The 24,984-nt window shown below is 48.6% G+C and overlaps 7 protein-coding genes across 7 annotated transcripts; 5 read left to right on the top strand and 2 right to left on the bottom strand.

Annotated features, from left to right (window-relative positions):
- Nucleotides 1-2,196: 2,196 nt before the first annotated feature.
- VC83_06594 (uncharacterized protein) lies at nt 2,197-2,504 on the top strand (the record flags this gene model as incomplete). The annotated part of the gene is made up of 2 exons (XM_024470189.1): nt 2,197-2,392; nt 2,497-2,504. 2 exons carry the CDS (start codon nt 2,197-2,199, stop codon nt 2,502-2,504), a joined length of 204 nt encoding a protein of 67 aa, XP_024323642.1.
- Nucleotides 2,505-3,967: 1,463 nt separating this feature from the next.
- Nucleotides 3,968-5,633, bottom strand: VC83_06593 (uncharacterized protein; the record flags this gene model as incomplete). The annotated part of the gene is made up of 6 exons (XM_024470188.1): nt 5,290-5,633; nt 4,843-4,891; nt 4,654-4,793; nt 4,473-4,570; nt 4,282-4,421; nt 3,968-4,070 (listed from the first exon to the last, which is right to left on the bottom strand). Exons 1-6 carry the CDS (start codon nt 5,456-5,458, stop codon nt 3,968-3,970), a joined length of 699 nt encoding a protein of 232 aa, XP_024323639.1. The 5' UTR covers nt 5,459-5,633.
- Nucleotides 5,634-7,065: 1,432 nt separating this feature from the next.
- VC83_06592 (uncharacterized protein) lies at nt 7,066-12,209 on the top strand (the record flags this gene model as incomplete). The annotated part of the gene is made up of 2 exons (XM_024470187.1): nt 7,066-10,737; nt 10,790-12,209. Exons 1-2 carry the CDS (start codon nt 7,241-7,243, stop codon nt 12,207-12,209), a joined length of 4,917 nt encoding a protein of 1,638 aa, XP_024323640.1. The 5' UTR covers nt 7,066-7,240.
- A 1,267-nt stretch (nt 12,210-13,476) lies between these two features.
- VC83_06591 (uncharacterized protein) lies at nt 13,477-13,794 on the top strand (the record flags this gene model as incomplete). The annotated part of the gene is made up of 1 exon (XM_024470186.1): nt 13,477-13,794. One exon carries the CDS (start codon nt 13,477-13,479, stop codon nt 13,792-13,794), a length of 318 nt encoding a protein of 105 aa, XP_024323637.1.
- A 214-nt stretch (nt 13,795-14,008) lies between these two features.
- On the top strand, nt 14,009-14,683 carry VC83_06590 (uncharacterized protein; the record flags this gene model as incomplete). The annotated part of the gene is made up of 1 exon (XM_024470185.1): nt 14,009-14,683. One exon carries the CDS (start codon nt 14,009-14,011, stop codon nt 14,681-14,683), a length of 675 nt encoding a protein of 224 aa, XP_024323638.1.
- A 2,929-nt stretch (nt 14,684-17,612) lies between these two features.
- VC83_06589 (uncharacterized protein) lies at nt 17,613-18,168 on the top strand (the record flags this gene model as incomplete). The annotated part of the gene is made up of 2 exons (XM_024470184.1): nt 17,613-18,005; nt 18,157-18,168. 2 exons carry the CDS (start codon nt 17,613-17,615, stop codon nt 18,166-18,168), a joined length of 405 nt encoding a protein of 134 aa, XP_024323506.1.
- Nucleotides 18,169-20,112: 1,944 nt separating this feature from the next.
- Nucleotides 20,113-23,449, bottom strand: VC83_06588 (uncharacterized protein). Its single transcript, XM_024470183.1, has 4 exons — nt 23,214-23,449; nt 23,057-23,155; nt 20,823-23,003; nt 20,113-20,741 (listed from the first exon to the last, which is right to left on the bottom strand). Exons 1-3 carry the CDS (start codon nt 23,281-23,283, stop codon nt 21,664-21,666), a joined length of 1,509 nt encoding a protein of 502 aa, XP_024323505.1. The 5' UTR covers nt 23,284-23,449; the 3' UTR covers nt 20,113-20,741; nt 20,823-21,663.
- Nucleotides 23,450-24,984: the final 1,535 nt, after the last annotated feature.

Here is a 24,984-nt window from a genome sequence, read left to right as displayed (position 1 = left end):
CAGCCACTTGATGTTGGCTGTTTCGGCCCGTTAAAGCAGGCCTATGGTCGGCAAATTGAAGATATGATGCAGGCTCATATTTCTCATATTACAAAGGATGACTTCTTTCCTGCCTTCCGCTTGAATATCAGACTCGCGGCCTGAATATCGATAGAAGCAGTCCTGCCACTGTGCTTTTGCCCTATTCTTCCTAGTTGAGTGCGTGCTGTCTTTCCATATAATATTGAAGACGTTGAAGTTATACCGAGGACCACAAATTGTAGCAATTGTAGAGTGACTCTGTTGCTGATTTGTAGCTAGAGTATAGTAATCATTAAGCTTCTTTAATGCAATTAAAGAATCAGTAGCAATTGGGCTCTGTTCTGGTAGCTCACTTCTTATATCTTCAAGCTTCTTAATCATTCTCATATACTGCGGAACAGCGTAGTTGAGAGTTGGGTAAGAAGAGCCCTGTAGCTTCTCGGTTGGGCGGACGAAGATATGGAATAGCTTCAATAAGTCATGTAACGTAGCCCAATCTATTGCTGTTAAAGCAATATTCCTCATACTAATATCAAGTTGCTGTGATGCACATAAAGCTGTAATCGGAGCCTGAAGCTTTAAAGCTATATCGATCATTTGATAAGTTGAGCTCCAGCGGACTGGCATATCAAGTGTTAACTGACGGACTTGAATACCTATAGCTTTACACTGACTCTTCAAGGCATCTTTCCACCCACGGCAGTTCCGAAACACATATATATGACGCCGTAGCTTTGCAAGAACAGTTATAATTTCGTATTCAGCAGCAGTTGATATTCCAGTTGGTATTCGTGCAGCCCCAACCTCAAGCCGGTATGCCTCTACCCTTTCGTCAGGCGTTGCCTTTAAGGAAGCTAAAGCAGCTTGAACAGCAATGTTGATAATATGCCCAATACAGCGTACGTCTCTGCTTTTGCTGTAAAAGCCCATGGTTGTTTCAAGGAAGTAGGGGCTATCGATGCCAGTCTCTCATACTCTAATAGCATTGTTGTATTCGATGACGCATTATCTCTTGTAACTGTGAAGATAGCAGGCGTGATATTATAATCATCTGTTACACTCATCATCTGTTACACTCATCATCTGTTCAGCAAGGTATTCACCAGAGTGGATCGGCTCTTGAAGGTGTATAACGTCAAGTATCGTAGTTCTCATTTACCAATTGTCATTTATCCAGTGTACAGTAACTGCTGCGTATTCAGAGTAGTTCCGAGCAGACCAAGTATCAGTTGTTATGGATAGTCGTCCACCATTTATAACATGCTGCTGTAGCTCTACTTGAAGCCGTGCTTTATGATAGCAGAATAGACGATATAGATCCCGTCCGATTGTAGTTCTACCTACTGTTAAAACAGTAGGGTTTAGATGATGAACTAATTGCCGGAATGAGTGGCTTTCCACAAGGCGTAGCGGTAGGTTATTTGATACCACAAAAGAGAGTATAAGCTCTCTATATTTCGACGAGCTTGGTGCGTTATTAGGTGCTTGGCGGGGCTGGAAAAAAGCAGAAGTAGAAGTAGAAGCAGAAGCAGAAGCAGAAGTAGACGGCGTTGACGAGCTTCTAATTGAGGAGGATAGCTTCTCGTATTCTGTATACACAGATGGGTGCATCTTTTTAAGATGCTTCAAAGATTACTCGTTGTCTGGCTCTTTAGTGGCTGGCTCGGCATATAGTTACAATCGGTTTGAAGGCATTGGTATTGGACTCTAGCAGGTATTGTATCTAATAAAGTACGGTAGAATAGCCCTTTTAAAAAGAGGATTGACGTAGACTCAGGTAATTGAAGTCTTAGAGGCATATGCGGCATCAGCATCGGAATAAGGGGCGGCAGCTCTAAAGCATCAGACTGATACTCAGCCGGCACCGGCGATAGCGAAGAGTCACTCATTGTAGGAAGCAATACAGAACGCTCAAGTGGAAGAAAGCTTCAATTATCTATTCTATTCTACGATCTATATTACCCCTCTTTGCCAAGGGCTTGGCAGTACTCGGAGTACTCGGAGTAGTACTCGGGGACTCACCGAGTACTCAAAAATATCACCCGAGTACAGTAGTACTCGGGTACTCGGCGAGTACTCACGGCGAGTACTACTCGGGCAACACTGATTGCTCTTCCGATTCCAATTACTCCTCCAGGTATCAACGAACTCTATGAACAAGTTATACGTGACGTTATGGCAATTTCTAACTTTCTAAACCCAAGCGACGAAGAAGAGGATATACAAAATGGGACACCAAGCGAGGACGAGGTTCTACAAGAGGTTATTGATGAGCATCTAGGTCTTCAGCAGACTCAAGAAGATGACGAAGAAGAGTTTAGAATCAGAGCGCTCTTTACATTCTGTGAAGAGCGCTCGTCAAGCACTCCAAGTACTGATTGAGTTTACTGAAGAACAAGAGGCTCTTCAATCAGAGTATTTACAAGGCCTCGAGCGTTTAGAATTCGCACTGGATCAAGGGTCACGGGTGCAAAGTACGTTAGATAGTTGGATTACATAATAATCAATATAGCGATATTATCATTATAACTAGGCTGCGCACTACTCGCTCAATACTCGGCTCACTCGCTCAGTGGGTTACTCAGCTGGGTGAGTAGCTGAACCTTTTACTCGACTCGGTGAGTGAGGTCAATACTCAGTTACTCTGTAAAAACCCGGTGAGTACTCGGCTATCACGTGTAAGATTTATGCATCATGTGAACAGTCCCTCATACGATTAATACTGTTTTATGGTTAAGTTAAAGTATTACATCTATTAGCATCACTCTCGCCATCTCTAGTAAGCTGTGAGAACGAATCATGTATATTCCTCTATCTAAGTACCATGATTATCAGAAGATTATTAGAACGCTATTATCTATTATATATGCTTAAGAACATCCCTCCACCTTGCTTGATGAGGCCGGCCAGACCTACTAATACCTAAAGTATTTATAGGGTCTTGATGAGGATCCTCGACTGAGCGGAACGAGCTATGAGTCAAGATAACTGTGTATAGAACTTGTTCATAAAATGTCTCTTGTGTGAGAATATGATCTTATTATAGGTATTAACCTACATAATTCTGGTAATAATCTGGTAATCCTTACTTGTTGAGGTTGCATTTGATTGATTCGCATTTGATAGAGACTATCCTTCCCATCTGTGACTTCTTTTTGCAAATGTCTGATGCAAGATGTGTTGCCATAGACTTTGGGCCAGCAGACTTGATTGCAGGATGCGTAAGGGCCTTCGAACAATAAGTACAAATAACACATGGTTCTCCAGAAAGCCGGTCTGCTCCTTGGTGATAACTTCTCCAGTATTGAGAACTCCAGTTGGTTGAATCCCATGCAATCTTCATAAGGAGTTTTGTAGTATGATCTGAGTGTTGTTCATACCATCGTGATAGCTTCCACCACTCAATGAATATATCGTGTGTGTCCTTAGTCCATTTGACGAATTGGTTTAACTTGCCAATATATTCAAGGCCTGCAGGGACTTTGTAAGGATGCCTGTCCCTCAGTGATGGAAAGGATCTGAGTCGGGCAGGTTACGGTCACATGATAAGAGTTAAGGCAGGTTAGCTGAGTCGGACCCGTTTCGGGTACTTAAGGAGATTGACCCAACGGGGGTTCCTCTCTTCATCTTTTTTGTATCCTTCGTAGTAGACCTATAGGATAGCATCCGTTTAGCCTCTGACTCGCACTCTCATATGCTATTACTGTGAGCTGGGTGCCCTGTGTCCTTACAAACTTGATTTAATGAGGATAGTCGTTGAGAAGACGGAAAAGAGTCTGAGAATACTGTCAGAATCAAACAACTCTGAGTATTGAGATGGCATTTGGCAAATTGCTCGATTATCAGAAGGTTACCAGAAGTCTGGCTACGATGAAGTACTTAAATACCTGGTTTTCCAACGCGAAAGGTACTCCAGCGCTATAACTTTAGCAACTCAAGTTCTCCTCTACTCTAGCTCCAGGAACAACATATCCTGTGCAGCTGATACCTTAGCCCACTTTTCCTTATCAAACTTCTTAGAGTAGACAAGTAAGAACGCCTCTTTGAAGCTAGAACTATGAGTGGATATTTGCAACCATCCATTGTCGACAAGATTGTAAGACTTTGGGTACCACTGCACAGGTCCTGGTAATTAGGCCCACTTTCCAAACTGCCTGCTCGTACAAACAGAAATATTTATGTGGTGGGATAACCTCGTGAAAAGTGCTATAATAAACAATTAGTATTGCCAGAAGATTGCTAGGATGATCAGAGACGTACCCTTCCTCTACATCAATCCACGGCATATACTCAAAGAGACGCTCAGGCTTCTTTCTCAGCTTTCCAGCCTTTCTCGTATATGAGTGGATACAGCTATCCCAGAAATGTTGCCACTTGCGGAAATTGGACTCTTCATGGGCCTATCAACTATTAGTATCACCAGAAGATTACCAGATTATGAGGTAGCATACATCAATGTGCGCTTGAGTTAAGAGAGCCTGGGTGCTAGTGATCTCTTCATCGGAAAGCTCATCTGGTAGAACAGCCTCGTCATTTAAAATATCTCGCGCTGTAACATAAGCTCCAACTCCAAATCGTCTTCAACCTCAGTATCCTCCCATTCGCTGTTATGATTGTCATCGATTGGAATACTTGAGATACCCTCAAATGCAGCAAGCTCAGACAGAAGTTGTTTGGGCGGAGTAGATGGTGGGGCTTGTGGAGAAGAAGAGGCGCTAATATTCTTGACTTTCTGATTCGCAATGCAAGATGCATGGGTACCCTTCTCAGTCCTGTTTATAGTTAGATTGAGGCTACCAGAGATTACCAGAAGGAACTTACCGAACACAAATACGCTCAACCTTCAATTCATTCTGTAGACGTGTCTTGTCTTCAGTAGAGGCAGCGATATACTTTGTGTAATGACACAGGGCACCCAGCTCACAGTAATAGCATATGAGAGTGCAAGTTGGAGGCTAAAAGGATGCTATCCTATAGGTCTACTACGAAGGATACAAAAAAGATGAAGGGGGAACCCCGTTAAGTTTGTTTCCTTAAGTACCCGAAACGGGCCCGACTCGGTTATCCCAACCCTAGCCCTGAACCTTCCACCGCAACAGGTCCGCATCGACCCTGAACCCTACACCCTTACTGTCCCCCACTATAGTGTAACTCGCTATGTCCTCCTCTACTGGTCCGAAACCACACCGAGTCGGATTTCATGCTTGTGGTGACCGTAACAGCTCTGAGGCGGGTTCTTCGAGTATCTAGGTAAGGAGGCATCCTTACACTTTGCAGACTTATATAACTTCTTTAAGTAGTAGCTCAGATCAGCATGGTCAGCCTTGAGTGCTAAGTGAACAGCCTTCTCATCTTCAGTAAGGTTGGAGACGCAGTTGCGAGCTTTGATAGTATTCGCATTAGTGGAGAGTTCTTCATGTGCCTTGAGTTTCGCCATACTAACTAAACATGTGATTAGCAGAGATCTCCAGAAGTTCTGGCTATAGAATCAAGATAATAAACTTAGTTGAAGTCCTAGTGAAGAGGTAAAGGCTCAAAAGGGAAGAAGAATGTGTAGATCGGAGAGTAACCAAGGAAGGTGGTTCTAAGGTCGTGGTTATTTTAAAGTTGCAAACAAAAATATTTGTGAAGGAATATTCACCTACAAAGAATTACTGTTCCAAAAACAACACCACAATGCGCACCTTCATATAAAACACATACCTTTCAACCTCTACCTCTTTACTATACTCTTCTTCTGCAATATTCTTTCTACAAACTCACTGTAAGTACACATATCTTTTGATCTACTTCTTTATCTTGTGTTTACTTTACTAACTCACCTTGATATTAGCAAATGACTCGTACCAAGCAAACTGCTAGGAGATCAACTGGCGGCATAGCACCAAGGATGCCACTTGGATTACGGGCTGGCTCTGGGCTTGGCGGAAAGGGACAGGAAAAGGCTGTGGGCACAGCAAGAAAAGCTCCAGTTTGCTCATCTCAAGCTAGCAACAATCATGCTCAGAAGGCCACGCGCTGCACAAAGTCTAGTAAGAGGATTACCAGAGGATTACCAGAGGGTTACCAGAACTCTCTAATAAACATATAGGCACCAAGGCTCTCCGCGATATCAGAAGACAGCAACTTGATACTAGCTCCCATTCCAGCGTCTTGTTAGGGAAATCACAGAAGACTTCAAGTCCAATCTTCGCTTCCAGCAATCTGCTATCCTAGCTCTTTAGGAAGCTGCTGAATGCTTCCTCATTCGAGAATTTGAGAGTATGATGTTTAAACATAGTGACAGGGACATACTAACAGTTATAGTGACAAACCTCCTCGCTATTCATGCGAAGAGAGTGACAATTCAGGCAAAGGGTATGATATTGGTTCGGCGTTTGCAGGATATGATGTTTAAGCTGTGGGCTTAATCGATGGAAATGTCTCTCACCCAGGAATGAAGGTCAGATGAGTTCTGGTAACCATCTGGTAACCTGGTACCTAAAGGCCAAAGGTTATAGTGTGGAATAGGACATCAACAATATGGGAATGGAGTTGGAGTTATGGCGTCTTGATCAATGAAGTCGCACCCCGTTTTTAACATAAGTAATGGCTAATCAAACACGTGATATAACTGAGTTGCCAAGACCCATACTAGGTACTCAGCAAGTGAGTAATCCTCATTCAACAATACTCGGGACATGAGCGAGTAACTCAGCTGGGTGAGTAAAAATTCTACTACTCGACTCGTGAGTACCCAGTGCGCAGCCTAATTATAACGATATATTCAGGTGGCAGCAAATGCATCGTTATAACGTGCTTTACTGTATCGAGTTTTTGCCCTTTACTTATAATACTAACCTATTTAGGCCAGACTGCCAAGGCCCGAGCTGCTACACTGTATCAGCTTTAGACTACATTAGGAAATAGTGGCAACAGGGGGGCGCAAGGATTATTGTTACATCATTTCCTATCTAGGCTAAAGCTGCTACGCTGTTACACTCAAATTACGATGCTGAAGTGGCCTAATGGCCTCGACTGCTGCCCTATGAGACGAACGTGCGTCGATTGTGTCGGTGACAGTTGCTGTTGCTTGGATATACTGTATTGTTATCTGCTTCACCCTGCATCTTCAACCGCGAGTTTACACTTCAATCTCTGTTCGCATCAGCTTATCCACATTGCGTCGATTTCACTTGTTGTGGTCCTTTTGTAGCTGTCGGCGATAGCTTCGATCGACATGTCCGGCAAGCCAGCGCCGTACTGGGGAGCTATCAACCCACCGCCAGACGTTGTCACTCAACGACAGGGCTCTCTTCGAAAGGGCTCTGTAGGCAATGGATCCATGGGCCCGAATCTGCAGAAAGCGCTCCCTACTGAACCATATCCGCGAGCCTCCCAGCCCCAGCCCCAGCCCAGGCCCGACCGCTATTCGATCCATAGCCAAGCGCCCACGGAATCGACGCTGAGCCCATTCGCATCGCCAGTCGAATCGACATTCCGCGCAAAAGGCCTTGCGCCTCGACCCCCTTCATATCAATACGGCGAAGACCCCTACAATAAGGAATCGTTGGAGAGACGGCGCAAACGCGCCAGTGGAGAAAAGGCGCAACAACTATTCGAAGAAAGCACGGGCCCGCCACCAGCAGCCCCGGATGTTCCTCGACAGGGCCCTCCATCGAGCTATAGTCCTCCACAGTCCAATGGCGACCGATACTTGGAGTCAGAGGGCATCAGGTCCCGAAGGCCACCCGAACCCGTCGAACGCGCCAGACAAAACCCCGATTATTACCGCGAAGCTTCCCAATTGAACAAAGACCGCGGAGCTGGGCGCAGGCCTCTGAATGTCGATACAGAACTCGGTCGAGCAAATACTACTGGAAACCTCGCGAGTCGCGACGACAACCCCGAGAGATCAAATATAAGACGAGGGAGCGTACAAGCGCGAAAAGAGAGGCCGGAAATCCGGAGCGCGGTTGCTAATTCGCAAAACCGAAGGCGATCAAGCGCTACCGAGCCAGGGGCACAACAGCAGTATACGTCAAAAAGGTCCCCGCTGCAGAGGCTAGAACAGACTTTCATCGCCAAGGAAGAGAAGCGGGCCCGCATGGAAGAAGCTGAACGGCGCGCAAGAGAGGCGAAAGCAGGCCGCAGTGGTCAAAACACCGTCCATTTCGGAGCCAGACAACCCGCAGATGCGAGAAGCGAGCCGGGGGCTTTGCCAGAGGAAAGAGAGATACAAAGAGAGAGAGATACAAGGAGATTGGGTATTATTGGTCAGGATGACCGCCAGATTCCGAGTCTGCAAGAAAGCATGAAACCGGTACCTGTGCGACCTCCTGTTCCCATCGGAAAAGATGTTAGCTATCAGCCGAAGCCTCAACTCCAGCCACATCCTGAAACTGCGACTGCCGTGCCTGAACCCGACGTAGAACCCGACGTACAACCCCAGCCGGGAGTTCAGCGAGGACGGAGCTTCCGAGAGCGCGCAGGAGCATTTTTGCAGCGAAATACCAGTAACAGGCTGAAAAAGAAAGACCCAAAAGCCCCTTGGGATGCCCTGTATGATAAACTCCTTGATGCGAACAACAAGACTGAAGCGGCAAACAAGGCTAAAGGCCATGACGATCAGGCGCAGAGAGCATTCTCAGCGGTGACCTTTGACTCTGCCCAGGTCAACGCTGGAAACAGAAACCGTGGTGCTGCTGTCGTGGCTAGTGGTGGTTCAAAACGCCAAGACAGAAATAATTTGGATACGGAAGGACTGTCTGATGATGATAGTCTAGACGCCGTGCCAAAACGAGGCAACTCAACGCGGAAAATCGAACAGCTAATGGGAAATAAACTGGGGACAGACATCCCAAGAACCATATCCCCACAACAGCAGCAACTCTATGCGGACAGACTTGATCGCTCGGAGGAGCTGGGCCCAGAGTTAAATGCTAATGCTGAGCGTGGACTTGACAGTGGAGCAACAGAGGTAGCGACTGTAAATGGACCACGGTACGCCGTCCCCGCGGTGACTGCTGCTGGGAATTATGGGCAGGAACAGGCTGCAACGGGGCCGGATGGACATCATTTTATCTCAAAGATAGTCCACGCAGGCCGTAATAGGCGAGATCCGTTTGAGCCAGGATATGGCCTGTACGCTCCAACAGAACGGCTGTTTGAGTGGAAGACTGCGGGTGTGGCATCTCTGACTGGAACGTTGCTTGATGTAAAGGAACCTCTACCAAAGCAAACAGAAGCAGACAAAGATAAGGCGTGGTGGGAAGCTGGAAACACTGGGAGACGAAGGCGCAGTGTTGCCAAAACGACTGAAGATGCAGAGACTCACAAGGAGACAAAAGATGGCCCAACTGGATTCAGCCCACGCCTATTCTTGAAGTGTGGACCTCTACTCCGTTATGCTGGTATGAAGAAGGAGATGGCTTCTCAGCGACCTGGGAGCCGCACCACAGCCCCCGCCAAAGAAATCTGGAGAGGCAGTGTGATGATAGTCACAGAAGATGCACGTTCTAAGTACGATGAAGCGGTGCCGACTCTGCGTCTATTTCCCCAGCCAAAATCTCTGTTCCTGCCACCGCCACGTCACTTTAAGAGCGGCGCTGATGTTGCACCGGAGTACGTAGACCCTCTTGCTGGGCAGACAAAGGTTGGGCGCGATGGGAAGACGTTGTATGTTCGCCCAGTGGAGGAATTGGAAGAAGCGATCGACCTGTCTAGAAATGAGTCCGACGAAGGTATCTTTGAGGGCCAACGCAGCCCGTCAGCTCATGCAGATGGCTCTGCTGGGCAAGTGGATGGCGAGATGGCTGGAAAGGTAGCTACCGTCAAGGGATTCCGTCTACACGCCGAACCCGGTGTTACATTTTGGCGCTTCAATATTGAAGTTGAGGTTACCGACAAGCAACAACGCATTGCATATAAGATCAACAATGGTCCAGCTACTGGTTTCTGGGTGCCAGCTGTGGGACAGTCTATGAACCTGATGTTCCACAGCTGCAACGGCTTTAGTCTTAGTGTTAACAGGGACGAGTTCAGCGGACCTGACCCGATGTGGCGTGATGTGCTGAACACACATCAAACGCAGCCATTCCATGTTATGATTGGAGGCGGAGATCAGATTTACAATGATTGTGTGAATCAGACGGAGCTTTTCGCAGATTGGCTTGCTATGAAAAACCCTATGCACAAGCACAGTGCATCATTTACGGCAGATATGCAGGACGAACTGGAAGAATTCTACCTGAACAGATACTCTATGTGGTTTTCCCAGGGCTTGTTTGGCCTCGCCAACTCTCAGATTCCTATGGTGAATATATTTGATGACCACGATATCATTGATGGCTTCGGATCTTATCCGCACCATTTCATGGACTCGCCAGTGTTTTCGGGGTTGGGCAACGTTGCATTTAAATACTATATGCTCTTCCAACACCAGAGCAGTATCGATGAGGGGGAAGATACGGAACCTAGCTGGTTGATCGGTGAAAGCCCTGGACCATATATCAAGGAGAATAGCCGCAGCGTTTTCATGTCTATGGGAGCGGGCATCTCCTTCCTTGGAATGGATTGTCGGACGGAGCGCGGTCGCGAATATGTGCTGTCGGAGGAAACGTATCAAAAGATCATGGACCGATGCCACGATGAGATTGTATTGGGTGAAACTAAGCATCTTATTGTGTTGATGGGTGTTCCGATTGCATACCCTAGACTCGTGTGGCTCGAGAATATGTAAGTCAACAACAGCTCCGAAGCGCATAAGGCGCCTACTAATGATTAATAGTCTCACTTCGAGGGCCATGGATCCTGTTAAGGCTCTTGGTCGGGCAGGTCTATTCAGCAGCCTCCTCAATCAGTTTGATGGTGGTGTTGAGATTCTCGACGATCTTGATGACCATTGGACAGCCAAAAGTCACAAAAAGGAGCGACAGTGTCTCATCGAAGATCTCCAAGACCTGGCAGCTGATAAGTCAGTTCGGATTACCATTCTCGGCGGAGACGTGCATCTCGCAGCCATCGGACAGTTCTACAGCAACCCCAAGCTCGGAATCCCCAAAGACAAGGATCACAGGTACATGCCGAACGTCATATCCTCCGCTATCGTCAACACACCACCACCAGACATGATGGCAGACATCCTCAACAAGCGCAACAAAGTCCACCACTTCGACGACGAGACCGACGAGAGCATGATCCCAATCTTCACCCACGACGTCGACGGCAAGAAGCGCAACAACAACTGCCTCCTCCCCCGCCGCAACTGGTGCTCCATCCGCCCATACAACCCCGAGCTCTCACCCCCATCAACACCATCCGACGAGCGTAGTCCCAGTCCAGAGCGCCCTGGTCTTCTGCGTCGTCTCTCTATAACTCGACGCCCGACGTACCGCGCGGACGCACCAATGCGGAATGAACCGTCCCGCCCGCCCGTTGCCCGCGGCGGCAGCGGTCTGCTACGCCGTCTGTCTTCGAGCCGAGGACGTCCGACGGAGCCATACCCTGGCGGAAGACCAGAACCACCTCAGCGCACGCTCAGTCTCACGCGGGACTTCCGTCCCGCAGCGCTCTTCCGCCGCCTATCCGGCCGACAAGGGAAGCGCACCACCGATAGCGGCGGCATCAACGGCTACAGCTCCGAGACGGACTCTGAGCCGCCATATAGCAGCGAAGACGTGCGAATACCACGCATCAGAGGCGGTGCCGGGGACGAAGACTACTTCAGCGCTAAACACAAGGGTAAGCAACCCGTCTGCAACCAGAGCAGCGACGACGCCTTCAGCTTTGATGAATCCCCCCCCTTCTCCACCACCGCCGCTCCACTACCACGCACACGCGCCCACTCGCGCCCCCCACCAAGCCACCGCAACAACTCCCTCTCCTCGCGCGTGCAGTCTGCGGAAGCGATTGGGTTGCCGGGCGTTCCGCCGCTGCGGGCGTTCCATCGCACGCCGACGGGGCTGAGTCAGAAGGCGGCGAAGGCGGGGAGGGAGATGAGGGAGGAGGATGCGATTGATCTGGAGGGGGGGCTGGAGATTACGTTGAATGTTGAGGTGAATCAGAGGGATCCGGCGGGGATTACGGCGCCGTATCGGTTGTTGGTTCCGGCGCTTTTTTTTGATGGGGAGGGGGCGAGGGGGGTGGAGAGGAAGAATAGTGTGGTGCAGAGGTTGATGGGGATGGGGAGGGAGGGGGTGGGCATGTGAGGGGTGTAGAGGAGGAAAGTCATAAGGGGGGATGCCTGGTTTTGGGAGAGGGGATATAATACCCATTTGTTTCGCTCATTTTGGAGCGGGTAGAGTGTATACTGATTGATAGATTGATTATGTAGCGAGCGATCTAGCCAGCGGGGACGATATATTAGAATTATAGGAGCGCATCACTGCATTTATCTTATTTTTTGGTCTTTTGGCATATTGTGCTATTTTGAGGCTGGAAACCCATATTTCGGCGGCTTTGCGGTATTTGAAGCTCAAAGCCCAAACCACGGATACAGCCGAATGACAGCGGTCAAAGCGTCCGCGCACCCTCCCATGGGCCGCTCCAGGCCTAAACGTTAACAGGGTCCGTCCCGTCCCCCACGCGCCATAAATATTTCAGCCGCACGAACAACTCACTCATACCCTACTCAGCTCCCACCCTTCATAATGATGGGCACCCCTCACCATCAACCTTTTCCAGGCGTGGGCGCTACACTGCCAACTTGGTTCAGATTATAGAGATGGATATCTACGACCTCACTGAGGCGACGGCGGGCACCGTGCTTTCCGACTCCAACGACTACCCAGCTGCGCATGATACTTCCTCGGGCAGTTTCGCGGCAGCTACTCCGCCGGGTCTTGACATTGCTGATGTGTGGCAATTTGTGCTTTGTTGTTCGGTCTTGGATCGGTATAAATCTACTACTTTCATGCCTACGGAAACGGTCTTTGGGATTGGCGAGGGGGCTTGCTATCGTGTTGATAGGGGACAGGTTAATAGAGAAGGCGATGCTCTGGTTTTGGCTATCAAGTATCTGAAGAGTACTGAGCATCCGTCGAAGAAGGTGGATGATGTGGAGAGTAGGAGGTCCCATAACCCGATTAGGGAGTGTGAGAATATTGTGCAGCTTGTCGGGTATGGGTCGCGGACTGTGGGAGAGCATATATCGCTGTATCTTGTTGCGGAGTTTGTAGCGTATGGGACGTTGAGGGGGTATCTGGGGAAGAAGAGGGAGGCGGGGGAGAAAGTGTCGGTTGTGGAGAAGATCAAGTTTTTCAGCGGGATTGCGAATGGGTTGGCAGCGTTGCATGCGTCTGGAATAGTGCAGGGGGATGTGAAGCTGGAGAATACGCTTGTTTGTGAAACTGATAGTGGTGAGATTGTTGCGAAGCTTTCGGATTTTGGACACTCGATTCTTGATAATGAGTCAAGGTATATTGGGACGACTATCTTAATCCGCCGGCGGTGCGACAGGGAAAGTCAACTTCGACGATGAGAGAAGATCACTACAAATGTGATATATTTTCTTATGGCTTGATGGTGTGGGAGATTGTGCAGGATGGCAAAAGATATGTTGATCGTCGACATCGAGAAGATCCTATCACCTGGCTTAATGGGTTGCCCAGAGATGATCTTCTGCGCCTTGCATTGCTGGCTACACAAGAACTTTTACCAGCTGATGCAGCCAAAATTACACTGCTGCAAAAGGTGTTAGAGTCTACCTTGAGGGATGATGCAGCAGATCGAGTAACCGTTGGGGAAGTTATGAAGCTTTTCAACTTGGAGCGAGAATTTGTAGCAAAGGTTTAAAACGCTTATTGACGAGATGTGCTTCACAGGAAGAAGACAATAATAGCTTCTTTTGGCACTTCCCAACTTTCAACGCTCGAAAGATGGTCGTTGTATAGGGCCGATGTAAGTATGAAACTAGTCTGCCATCAACCCGGCTAGCTAACAGGAGACAGTCAAATGCAAACACAGTCACCTTCCTGCTGCAGAAACAGTATTCGCGAGATTGCAATCGATGGTCGCTACCCATACAGATCCGACCATTCTCGGGAGATCTCTGTTCGAGTTGAGCATGTGCTACCTCCATGGATTCGGAGTTGAAGCAGACCAGGAGAAGATGCTCGAATCTTTACGAGAAGCTGCGTCGCTAAAACTTCCTATGGCCATGGGAATTTGCCATAGAATACATCAATGCTACTCGCGAGATCTTCCTCAAACCTTATCTCATGGCCACCCCATGCTCGAGGCGGAAGAGCAGTTGATTAGCCTTCCTGCAGAGAAATACATTTTGGCACGTGTTCGAAAGCACGAGGCCTCGTTTCAACAATCTACTCTACAGATGCCATTTGATCTTTACTTGGACGACGTTCTGATTGCGAAGGATCTTAGTTTCGTGCAAATTGATGAGCTACAGACTATCATTAAAAGGGGGGACATCAATATCTCGTCCTGGGTTGGAAGGGTTTCATCCCTAGATTCTACGCAGTTTGGATCTTTGCTTCACTTAGCAGCACGACTAGGAAGCCTCCCAATCGTAGAGCTTCTGGTTAATGCCGGCGCTGATGTTAACCTTCACTGCGAAGGCTGCGGGACACCTGTAACAGCTGCATGCCGTGGCGCTAATTCGGACAAAGTCCGGTTCCTTCTCGCCCTGACTATGAGGGGCGGCAATTATCTGCACACGCACTAGGCCTTGAGGACAAGGGCTCCTAGAGAGGGAGGCATTGTCACGATCAGGAGTCGACCGACCCCCTTCGGTGTCACGTGGGTCCGAGGGCCCCGCAAGGGGTCCACCAGAACTCCGCAAGTCTCTGCCCTCGTCTAGCTCAGCTAGCGCACACAGAGAGTATAAGTAGGAATGAGCTGGCTTCAATAGGAAGCCAGCGGCTAGTTTGAATAGCTACCTACGAATGGAATATGATTCCCTGTTGAACTCCATGCTGCTTACCTGTCTTGAACACCGAGTGATATGATTATCACAAACGTGTTACTTGGAAAGCCTTTGTGTCTAATCCCCTGCCTCCTCTGTCAAGTCAACCTTACGCAAGAAACCTCTGTGTCTTCTATCGTTTAGAAGTCAGCGTTACAGCAACCTTGTCTCTGATAGAGACAAGGGGCTTCGGGAGGCAGAGAGGGGTTTGGGAGGGAGGGTGGTAGTAGCACATTGCTGCCACCACCTTAAAGAGAACTTCACGGAGAAGTTTGGAAGGGCGCTACAGCCCCTTTTCTGGGCTGCAGTGTCATACTGACATTCGTTGCACTCAGTTTGCTATCAAACTCAAGAGCAAACTTAGAAATCTCCTCCTCAAACCTACAAGTCACTATACATATTTTGGCTTGTCACACCAACAACAAGAGCAATACTACTCAACGATTGCTACAACCCTCTATGATTCATTACACGTCATTGCTCCTTAGTTACTGGGCCGATATGACCACATAGCATATCTCTACAACCCTCTATGATTCATTACATGACATCACTCATACTACCACATGACATATCTCTACCAACTAGAGGCCTAGGAACATGAACGATAGCTCCAAAAGCTTCTACAACCGTCTATGATTCATTACACGTCATCGCTCCTTAGTTACCCACAAGATTGGTTAAGTTATGACATAATTTGTCTATAGGGGTACTCTGACCTTGGACCTCCTTTCACTTCCTATAGGCTAGGAACCTAGGAGATGGTTCTATGGGATTCTCTTACGTCGACTACAGTTACCAAGCTTGGTTAGTCATGGAAAGTCTTGGAAAATGAGAGAACTACACTCCTTTAGCATAAATAGGATTGCCATTTCCTTAAGAAAGGGCAAGCAGACAATACAGTAAATTGACTATCATACTTCCACGTCTTTTCCAAGCTTCCAAGCATTGATCTTGTTACTCCTTGTTTCTGAAAAGTCAGTGAGGTGTTAACCTCTGACTTACCCCTGAGTTCCCAGACTCAACATTTGTTGCAACTTGTCTGAACCACTTCACTACATCACACACCTGATTGCTGCGTTGTGGAATAGTCTAAGCTACAACCCTTTGGCTCTGTTTCCTAAGACAGTGTGTTGTCTTAGTAAATTCATCCCTTCCTTGGGTGGCTAGATTCTCACATCTGATGCACCCACCATTACATGCTGCCATAGCACTCGAAGCTGAGCTGCGGCAGGAGCTTGAGTTACGGGAGACGGGAGAGCGGATTTGGAAGCTGCAGAAACAACTAGAATGCGTGGACGAAGCGTAGGCTTCGACCCAGACCCTCGCAACCTCGGAACGCAGCTGGACGCCAGCGAGCTCGATATCCCATGATGGCCTTCCGCGAATCCTTAGGGCAAAGGCAGTCTCAGAATACCGAGGGAAGACAGTGCGGGAACACTCAGAGTTTATTACGAACTGTGAGCTCGCCTTCCGCCTCGAACCAGGGGCGAATAAGTCGGATGAGCTACGCTGCGACTTTGCAATGACGTGGCTCACAGGAGAACCCCGCGACGCGTGGCTCCGACACGAATGGGAACCTGGGTTCCAGAAGACCTGGGGAGGAGTTTAAGAACTTTCTCCTCGACCTCATCCAGGACCCAGTGAACCGAATGATCTCAACGGCCATCAAATACGAGGAGGCGCGGCAGCGAGGCGGCCAGACAGCGCAGGCGTTTGCCACCTACCTGTAATGGTGGGTGCACAAGATATGAGAATCTAGCCACCCAAGGAAGGGATGAATTTACTAAGACAACACACTGTCTTAGGAAACAGAGCCAAAGGGTTGTAGCTTAGACTATTCCACAACGCAGCAATCAGGTGTATGATGTGGTGAAGTGGTTTAGACAAGTTGCAACAAATGTTGAGTCTGAGAACTCAGGGGTAAGTCAGAGGTTAGCACCTCACTGACTTTTCAAAAACAGAGAATAACAAGATCAATGCTTGGAAGCTTGGAAAAGACGTAGAAGTATGTGCTAGTCGATTTACTGTATTGCCTGCTTGCCCTTTCTTAAGGAAAGGGCAATCCTATTTATGCCAAAGGAGTGTAGTTCTCTCATTTTCCATGACTTTCCATGACTAACCAGGCTTGGTAAATGTATTAGAAATCAAGTGCGACCCACAACTAGCTTGCTAATCATGTAGTGAACGTAAGAGAATCCCATAGAACCATCTCTTGGGTTCCTAGCCTATAGGAAGTGAAAAGGAGGTCCAAGGTCAGAGTACCTATAGACAAATTATGTCATAACTTAACCAATCTTGTGGGTAACTAAGGAGCGATGACGTGTAATGAATCATAGAGGGTTGTAGAAGCTTCTAGAGCTATCGTTCATGTTCCTAGGCCTCTAGTTGGTAGAGATATGCCATGTGGTAGTATTGGCCCACCCCCTTAAGGAGGAGATTTTCTTAATAACTTGTTCAATGAGTGTCCAAATGATATGCCGTGATGTATGTAGCATAAACAGATGTAGTAGAAGAGTTTGCAGCAATCGTTGAGTAGTATTGCTTCTGTTGTTGGTGTGATAAGCCAAGATATGTATGGTGACTTGTAGGTTTGAGGAGGAGATTTCTAAGTTTGCTCTTGAGTTTGATAGCAAACTGAGTGCAACGAATGTCAGTATGACACTACCTCGAAATCTTAGAGGCGGACATGCCAGCCTATAGTGAGGAGCACCGGGTGCAACACCTCCTCATGAAGTTACGGCCAGATGTGAGAACGAAGGTCCTTACTTATCCCGAGATTCCGCGTACCCGGGTTGCACTCATCGCGCTCACAGCGCGGTTTGAGCAGGCGGACACATCTCGTGTTTGGGAAGGTAGCGCAAGGGAAGGCCGTCAGCAGAGCCAGCCTGATAGGCCTCGGAAGAGGCCCTCTAGCAGCTCAAATGAGAACTGGGGTGCCACAAGGTCCTTCCAGAAGCACCCCCGCCTACCCGACGCTGAGGAACAGCGGCAGAAGGAAAACAATCTTTGCTTTACCTGCGGAAAGGAAGGCCACCGGGCAGCGCAGTGCTTCACCCAACAGACTGAGAATAGCTCGCGAGTGCGAGTAGTGGTGTGTCATGACACTCCTTCGATATTTGTGTCACGACCCTTCGATTCGCTTTAGTCTCTAGTACTTATTTCACTATGTCATTCACTTCACCTGCTTCGCTCACTTCGCTCACTTCGCTTCACTTGCTGACCTAGATCAGCCCAAATGTTGACTACTGGCTTAGGCTCTCTTGTTATTGGCTTGCTGCACTAGGGCTCGCTTAGCTAGGGTTCGGTTAATTAGTGCCTTCACTTATTTGGCACTAGGGATTTTTACTGTTATATAAGCACTTATTGCTCATGTCTCTTATTGATCTTTAGCTAGCAAATTATATACTACTTGGCCTTCTTGCAATTCCTCCTGCTTCGACTTACTTTGCATTCCCTTACTTCGAGTCGAACCACTTGGCCAACCTGTTAGTCTCACCACTTGACCCCTGTGGTATAAAGTATATGCTTTGGAGCCTGAACTACTATACCTTGTCCTACTGCTTCGAGTATCAAAGTCTTCAGATTATACTTCGGATACTTCTGCAGACTTGAAGGTCAGCCTCAGTTCAAACTGTCCTTACACTCGGGCATCCTCGAGTATACTTGAATACCAGTACTCGAATACCCTGAGTAGTACTCGCATATAAAATAGAAATTGATATATACTAACATGCATGCATAACGAATGATACAACATAGCAAATGATACAGTCTAATGTGCTCACTTAACAAATACTATGATAATTCCACTACAATGCTATAAATCAATTAAAGCTATGTAGAATACTCATCCTCAGATACCTCTATTACCATCTGACAGATGCGTGCAATGTGTTTTGTGCCACCACAGTTACCACAGCGCCTTGCGCATGTTTCTTCCCTTGGCTTCTGACCACTCCCTGCCTGTGTTTCTTGCTTTACTTGTTGCACAAGGTCCCTCTCATCTTGTAACTCTTGTGCTTCGTGTTGTGTAAGTGATACTCCTTGCTGTAGGCATGTTTTTTTAGCCCTTCTGCGTTTGCTAAGTTGTTCCATCCCTTGCTGAAGCATTCCATTCTCCGCTTTTAACAATGCTAATTGATACATAATTTGTGATGCTCCCTTTGCAAATTGGTCAACAGCATTGTAAATAGAGGTTGGTGAGCTATTTTGATGATGCGCAATTACGATTTTTAATGAAAGCTGTCTATGACAAGGCTTCAGTTTGGTTACTTGGTGTCTGCGAAACCCAAGGTTGAGCGGTGCTAGGGCGGGAGTTTTGTGGTGTCAGGGTTCTAAATCTGAGATCAAGTATAGAAACCACACTATCAGGATCAAATCGGAAAATCCCAGTGCCTCAGAGGCCTCCTCAAATGTTGTTTTCAGTCGTTGCAATAACAGCGTTATGCATAGCCATTTGACATCCTTTAGCTAGCTGGTGAAGTGCTTGCTCTGTAGGATTAGAAGACCCAGTCGTACGACCTTAGAAAAGCCCTTTAACTGTCTTAGTCTAGAGCTCTAGTTGTGTAGCATTATGAGGTGTTTTAGGTACCTAACGGTCGTCGTTATGAGAAACAATCACAGGCAGAGTTGGTGTCTATAACTGAGTATTTAGCTTCAATAGCACCCGTTTAGGGTCGCATGGAACTAGACCTATAGCTGTGAATCCATTACAAACTGTATTAATAGTCATAGACTCTTTACGGGCTGTAAGGTAATCTGTGTCACGGTTCACCAAGGCATAGGGTGCCAGTTGGGTATTATGAATTAAACTCAATCTAGAGAAGAAAGGAAAGAGGAGAGGAGCACTCGAGCAGTGGCTCGATCTATATACAGCTATGTTGTTGTGGAGTGAATTCTCTTTAGCGAACTTCGCTCCAACCCCGGAAAGCTCCCCACACCCCTAAACCCCCACTCGAGCTGCAAGGCACACTTGATATCGTAACAATGAAGACGGAGAGCAACCTGAACAGCCAATATACTCTATAGAAGCTGCTCAACAGACTCTGCAAGTTCTGATTAGGTATACTGAGTCTAAAGATGGGGTTGATACAGCATATTTACGCTCATTTGAGCGATTTGAACGGCTGTTAAGGTCTGAGGGGCCGGTCAGGGGCACATTGGACCAGTGGATGATGTAATAGCTTGGCAAATTTGATATCTCGGTTTTCTTGATAAGTCTATATATTTTAGCTGCCTACCATGTATCGACTTAGCGCGACTCGACTGTAGGTTTTTGCAATCGACAGAGACACCCAGGGTCGTGGCAAGAAGGAGCCAAGATAAGGCTCGGGATTTGATCAGGGAGCGGTATAGTGCATACATAATCAGCTGGCGCTGATTATGACTCGAAATGGACCTGTATGTCACGACAGCACATCAAAATCTCATCGACACGCACCATATACCCACATATTCCACGCCCTAGGCACATTCGGCACCACCTCCCCCCCTCCTACCCGAAACTTCTCACACAAACATGACATGACGAACCCTGCCGCCTCGGGTGGTGGCACAGCGCGTGTCGGTACGCCGACGGAAGCACGCCTGCTTTTTGTGAGACACCGTTGTGCCTGCGTGCGTCCCCGGCTTGGCGGGGGGACCAGTACGAGTAGCGTGGCCCGGGACATGCGGGTGTGCAATTTTCACCCCACGAGAGGCTGTGGGTGGTTCCAGATGCAGTGCGGTGCAGTATGTGTTGGGTACGATGTTGGGACTGCATTGCTTGGGATTCGTGTTCAGGTGCTTACTATGTGTGGCTTCTGCTGACACGCATCTGATTGAAGTCAGGAAAACTGGGAAATGCTTTCAGCCTTGGCCTCGTCCCTTGTAGGGCACAATGAATGGGACACCGAACCATAGTTTACTGCATACCACAAATCATGTCGACGAGACAATTGCGGGACCGACGATTAATCCAACGGCACATCTCTTGCGTTACTGTGCGAGTGCGCTTCTCAGAAGGTTACAGCGGAAGAGATTGATGGCGTAAGCGCTCAGTCTCAACATGTTACTCTATGATCCTACGGCTCGACCCCTCCATCCATTCGGGGCATGATCAACGTCTTTCTAATAACACACTAATAGATCTAGACCGGTCTAACCGGCAAATATTGTTTCTGGCTGGCCTCGTTGTGAGGCACTGGATTCCTACACGACGCATACAACGCAGCACGGGAGCAAGGACAACACGGATTGCATGATATTATTGAGATCGCCAACCTTTTAGTACTTACAAATCTGCCAAGTCATACACCCTCAAGGGCGAGCTCCCAGCCCACCAACTCCGCATAATTCCTCCCAATAACTCCCTCCCAGATCTACACGGGTGACAAAAAAGGCTCACTCACCAGATGCCGCCATGTGAGACACCCACCTCTCTCTGCCGCCGCCTCCCTCGGGACCGCCGCCGCGAATACGCCAAGCGAATAAAAAGCGAATTTTAGAGTCTAGAGTAGCGCCAGAACAAAAAAAGTAACCGAGTACACTCCCACCCCAAAATCCAGGAAACCGACAGGTGGGGTGACGAACCAAATTAGTACTCAGCTGCAGATTTGTGGGCTTGGCCTTATGTTCGGTATTGATGTGGTGTGGGTATTGCGATGATTTCGGTATTGTAACAGCACGAGTCGAAACATGTATCCATGGCCGACGGTCGTGAATTATATTGTAATGCTGAGCATGCTGGGGTGGCATGTCTATTCATCGACAGTGCCAGCAACCGCAGGAATCTCGGTAGCATCGACAAGTGCTGTGTCATTCTTCGGTTCTGGAGCGAATGCGTACCTGGACAGCTTTGCCATCTTCTCCTCGGGACTAACCTCGCTATCTGAATAGACCATTTTCGAGCCCTTATCCTTATCTTTCCTTGTTTTCTTTTCGCCGGCTTCTGGTGTTGCTGCTGCTCCAGGAGCCGCTGCTCGGTCGGTTGGTTGAGGCTGGGCAGCATTGGGTGCTGGTACCGAAACAGGAGCAGAAGGGGATTCTCCCTTCTTCGGCGGTTTGATGCCAGCCTCTGCCATTCTGATTAACTCGTCAATGTCATCTGGTTCTCTAGCAGCTCCTGAAGCTCCATTATTGCCAACAACTCCGTTAGCGGCATAACCATCATTATAGCCTTGGTGAGGAGGGTATGCTGAAGACATAGCTGGATTTTGGTGATCTGCCCCATTCCATCCGTTTGGCCCCCAGCTACCTTGCGGCGGAGGGGGTGCTTGGTGTTGCATTGAGAACGGTGGTGTTGGCGAAGTGCCAAAGGACGGCCTCTGAGGTAAACCGGGCGCCTGAGGTAAACTCCCCGGCCGAGCAGGCAATGAACTGATTTGAGGACTTGCATGGGGTGGTGGTTGGTAGGGATTAAATCCTGGGGGTGCGCCAGCCCCGAAGGAAGGTGGTGCAGCTCTAAAGTTAGCCTGTGGTGGTTGTTCGTATGGTCCTGGCGAATAACTTTGGGGTGCTGCATACGCTGGAGCTGCTGCATATTGTGGCTGCTGCGGAGGATATTGGGAGACGGGTGGAGGATATGCAGGTTGTCCGTACGGCTGTGGGTAGGCTTGGCCCGGCTGTGCATATGGTTCTTGTGGGAACGATCCGTACGATGCGCCTGGAGGAGCGGCATATGGTGCTTGTGGGGCAGCGTATGGAGATTTGCTCTGAACTGCCGGTGCTGGGCTCTGGCTATTCGGAATACCCGCACCAGGGGTATTGTCGCCGCTGCTTCCACCTGCAGTATTCTGTTCAGCCAATCGTGCTTTATGTTCGGCCAGTCGTTTCTTGAGGTCGCCAGGCGACTCAAATTTCGGTTTCTTCGACGGTCCTCCAGCTCCCCCACCCGGACCATAGTTTCCGGTTGCGGTGCGTCGATCCGCCTCGGCTTGATAAAACTGGGTGATCATCCTTTGGTTGTGTGCTTGGACAACTTCTTCTGGGATGCCCTCCATTCCGAAGATTTCGACATCCAGAGACGCGCGATTGCCGAGCGCATTGTCCACGCTGGCCAGGGTTTCCTTATGAACCTGGTTCATGTGAACGGACAAGCCTGTTAACTGTTAAAATGCGACTCGAAGAAGTACGACGGTCAGAACCACTTACCTCCCGCGGTGTTCAATCTTCTTCCACATCGCTCGCACTTGAAATGCTTAGCCTTCTGATGCGAAATCAGAATCTTAAGATCGTCAAAGTCGCGCTCACCTATGTCGCGGTTAGTGACTGAATGGAAACGAAAATGTTTGGAATGGGGAAATCTTACAGTAATAGCACCATGGTCGTCCGAGGGCTTCCTCCAGGTCGGGATGCCCGCGCTTCTTCTTTCCAACCATTTCTTCTATTGGTGTATATGAGACAAATCAGGAAGAGATGTAGCTTCAGAAGGTTTGAAATGCGGGATGGAAGGATTGGCGCGAGGTGAGGGATGGCTCACAACGAGTTTCAGTATACGGACGCCAGTGTCGGAATACTAAGCGAACGACATGGCGAACACGCCTGGTTGTAAGCGGTTATGTAAGCAAAGCCCAGCAAACCACTCTAGCAACCCAATTCATACCTATGTAACGTACTTCACAAGCGAGCGCGCAACCCAAGTGAGCGCGCCACGGCTATTTCTCACCAAAAACCTGGAATTTCATAAGCTAATATCTCAGCAATACCGTGGCTTTATTGTATAAGAATGGATATTTAGCCTTTTATACTTAATTAAAGTGTATTGCTTAAAATTTAAAACAAGGGCAAAAGATCCATATACCCCGTACAACGCGTAAAAAGATCGATATACCCTGTATGTTTTAAAAAGATCTATATACCCTGTAACCCCCCAGTCTCCAGTCCCCCCATCCTCCGTAACCCCCCCCCCACCAAAAACAGCCATAACGGCCAGTTGAGCTCGCCAACCTCATTGATGAGGCTGGCGACAGCGCCGGGCATTGTGCCCTGCCTCGCCGCAGGTTCCGCAGCGAGAGCGGACAACAAGAGGATCTCGCCGTCGAGGTCGACGGCAATCCTCTCGCCGAATCCTCTCCTTCCTAGGCCTCCCGCGCGGGACCCGTGTAATCGGAGGATCACACGGGTCCTGCGCATTAACCTCCAGCTCCGATATATCAATCGGAGGAAGAGGAACACATAGGCAGCTGACATTGTAACAGGAAGAAAGGGGGCTAATGGCCCCCCTCCAGCAAAGATCAGTGTCATAGCATGCCCGCAAGGGATGCCATTACACTGATAACGGCGGCAGGAACATGTTCCTGCCGCCGTATCAACGAGGTAGATGGTGCCGTCTGGCTGCACCACCCTCCCCGTTGTTGGGGAAGAGATCTGGACCCGGTTGCTCCGGGCCAATTCTCTCCCCTTCTCAATCCTAGCGTCGACGAACGGAGTCGTCAACCGGCCCTCAGTAATGGCAGAGGTTGCTGCTAGCAACCTCTGCCCCCGCTTCTTCATCACTCGATGCCAGATGGCATCAAGGAGCTCCACAATTGGGAGCTCCCGGTCGGAGCGGAGAACCTGATTTAGGCTCTCCGCAATGTTGCTAGTATCGTGGCCAAATCGACGGCCACGAAACCAAGCCTCTGCCCAAGTCTCAGGCTCAGCCTGCTTGAGGTAAAGAGCCGCCTCCAGCTTCTTTGCTCGGATCATTTCGAGGGCGCCATCCCAGGCTGCCCTCGTCTTCGCCCGTGCTGCATGTAATGGTGGGTGCACCAGATGTGAGAATCTAGCCACCCAAGGAAGGGATGAATTTACTAAGACAACACACTGTCTTAGGAAACAGAGCCAAAGTGTAATGGTGGGTGCACCAGATGTGAGAATCTAGCCACCAAAGGAAGGGATGAATTTACTAAGACAACACACTGTCTTAGGAAAAGAGCCAAAGGGTCGTAGCTTAGACTATTCCACAACGCAGCAATCAGGTGTGTGATGTAGTGAAGTGGTTCAGACAAGTTGCAACAAATGTTGAGTCTGGGAACTCAGGGGTAAGTCAGAGGTTAACACCTCACTGACTTTTCAGAAACAAGGAGTAACAAGATGAA

Source organism: Pseudogymnoascus destructans, assembly GCF_001641265.1.
Source record: "Pseudogymnoascus destructans isolate 20631-21 unplaced genomic scaffold scaffold_12, whole genome shotgun sequence".
Lineage (NCBI taxonomy): Eukaryota > Fungi > Ascomycota > Leotiomycetes > Thelebolales > Thelebolaceae > Pseudogymnoascus > Pseudogymnoascus destructans.
This window is presented reverse-complemented; position numbering and strand designations above follow the sequence as displayed.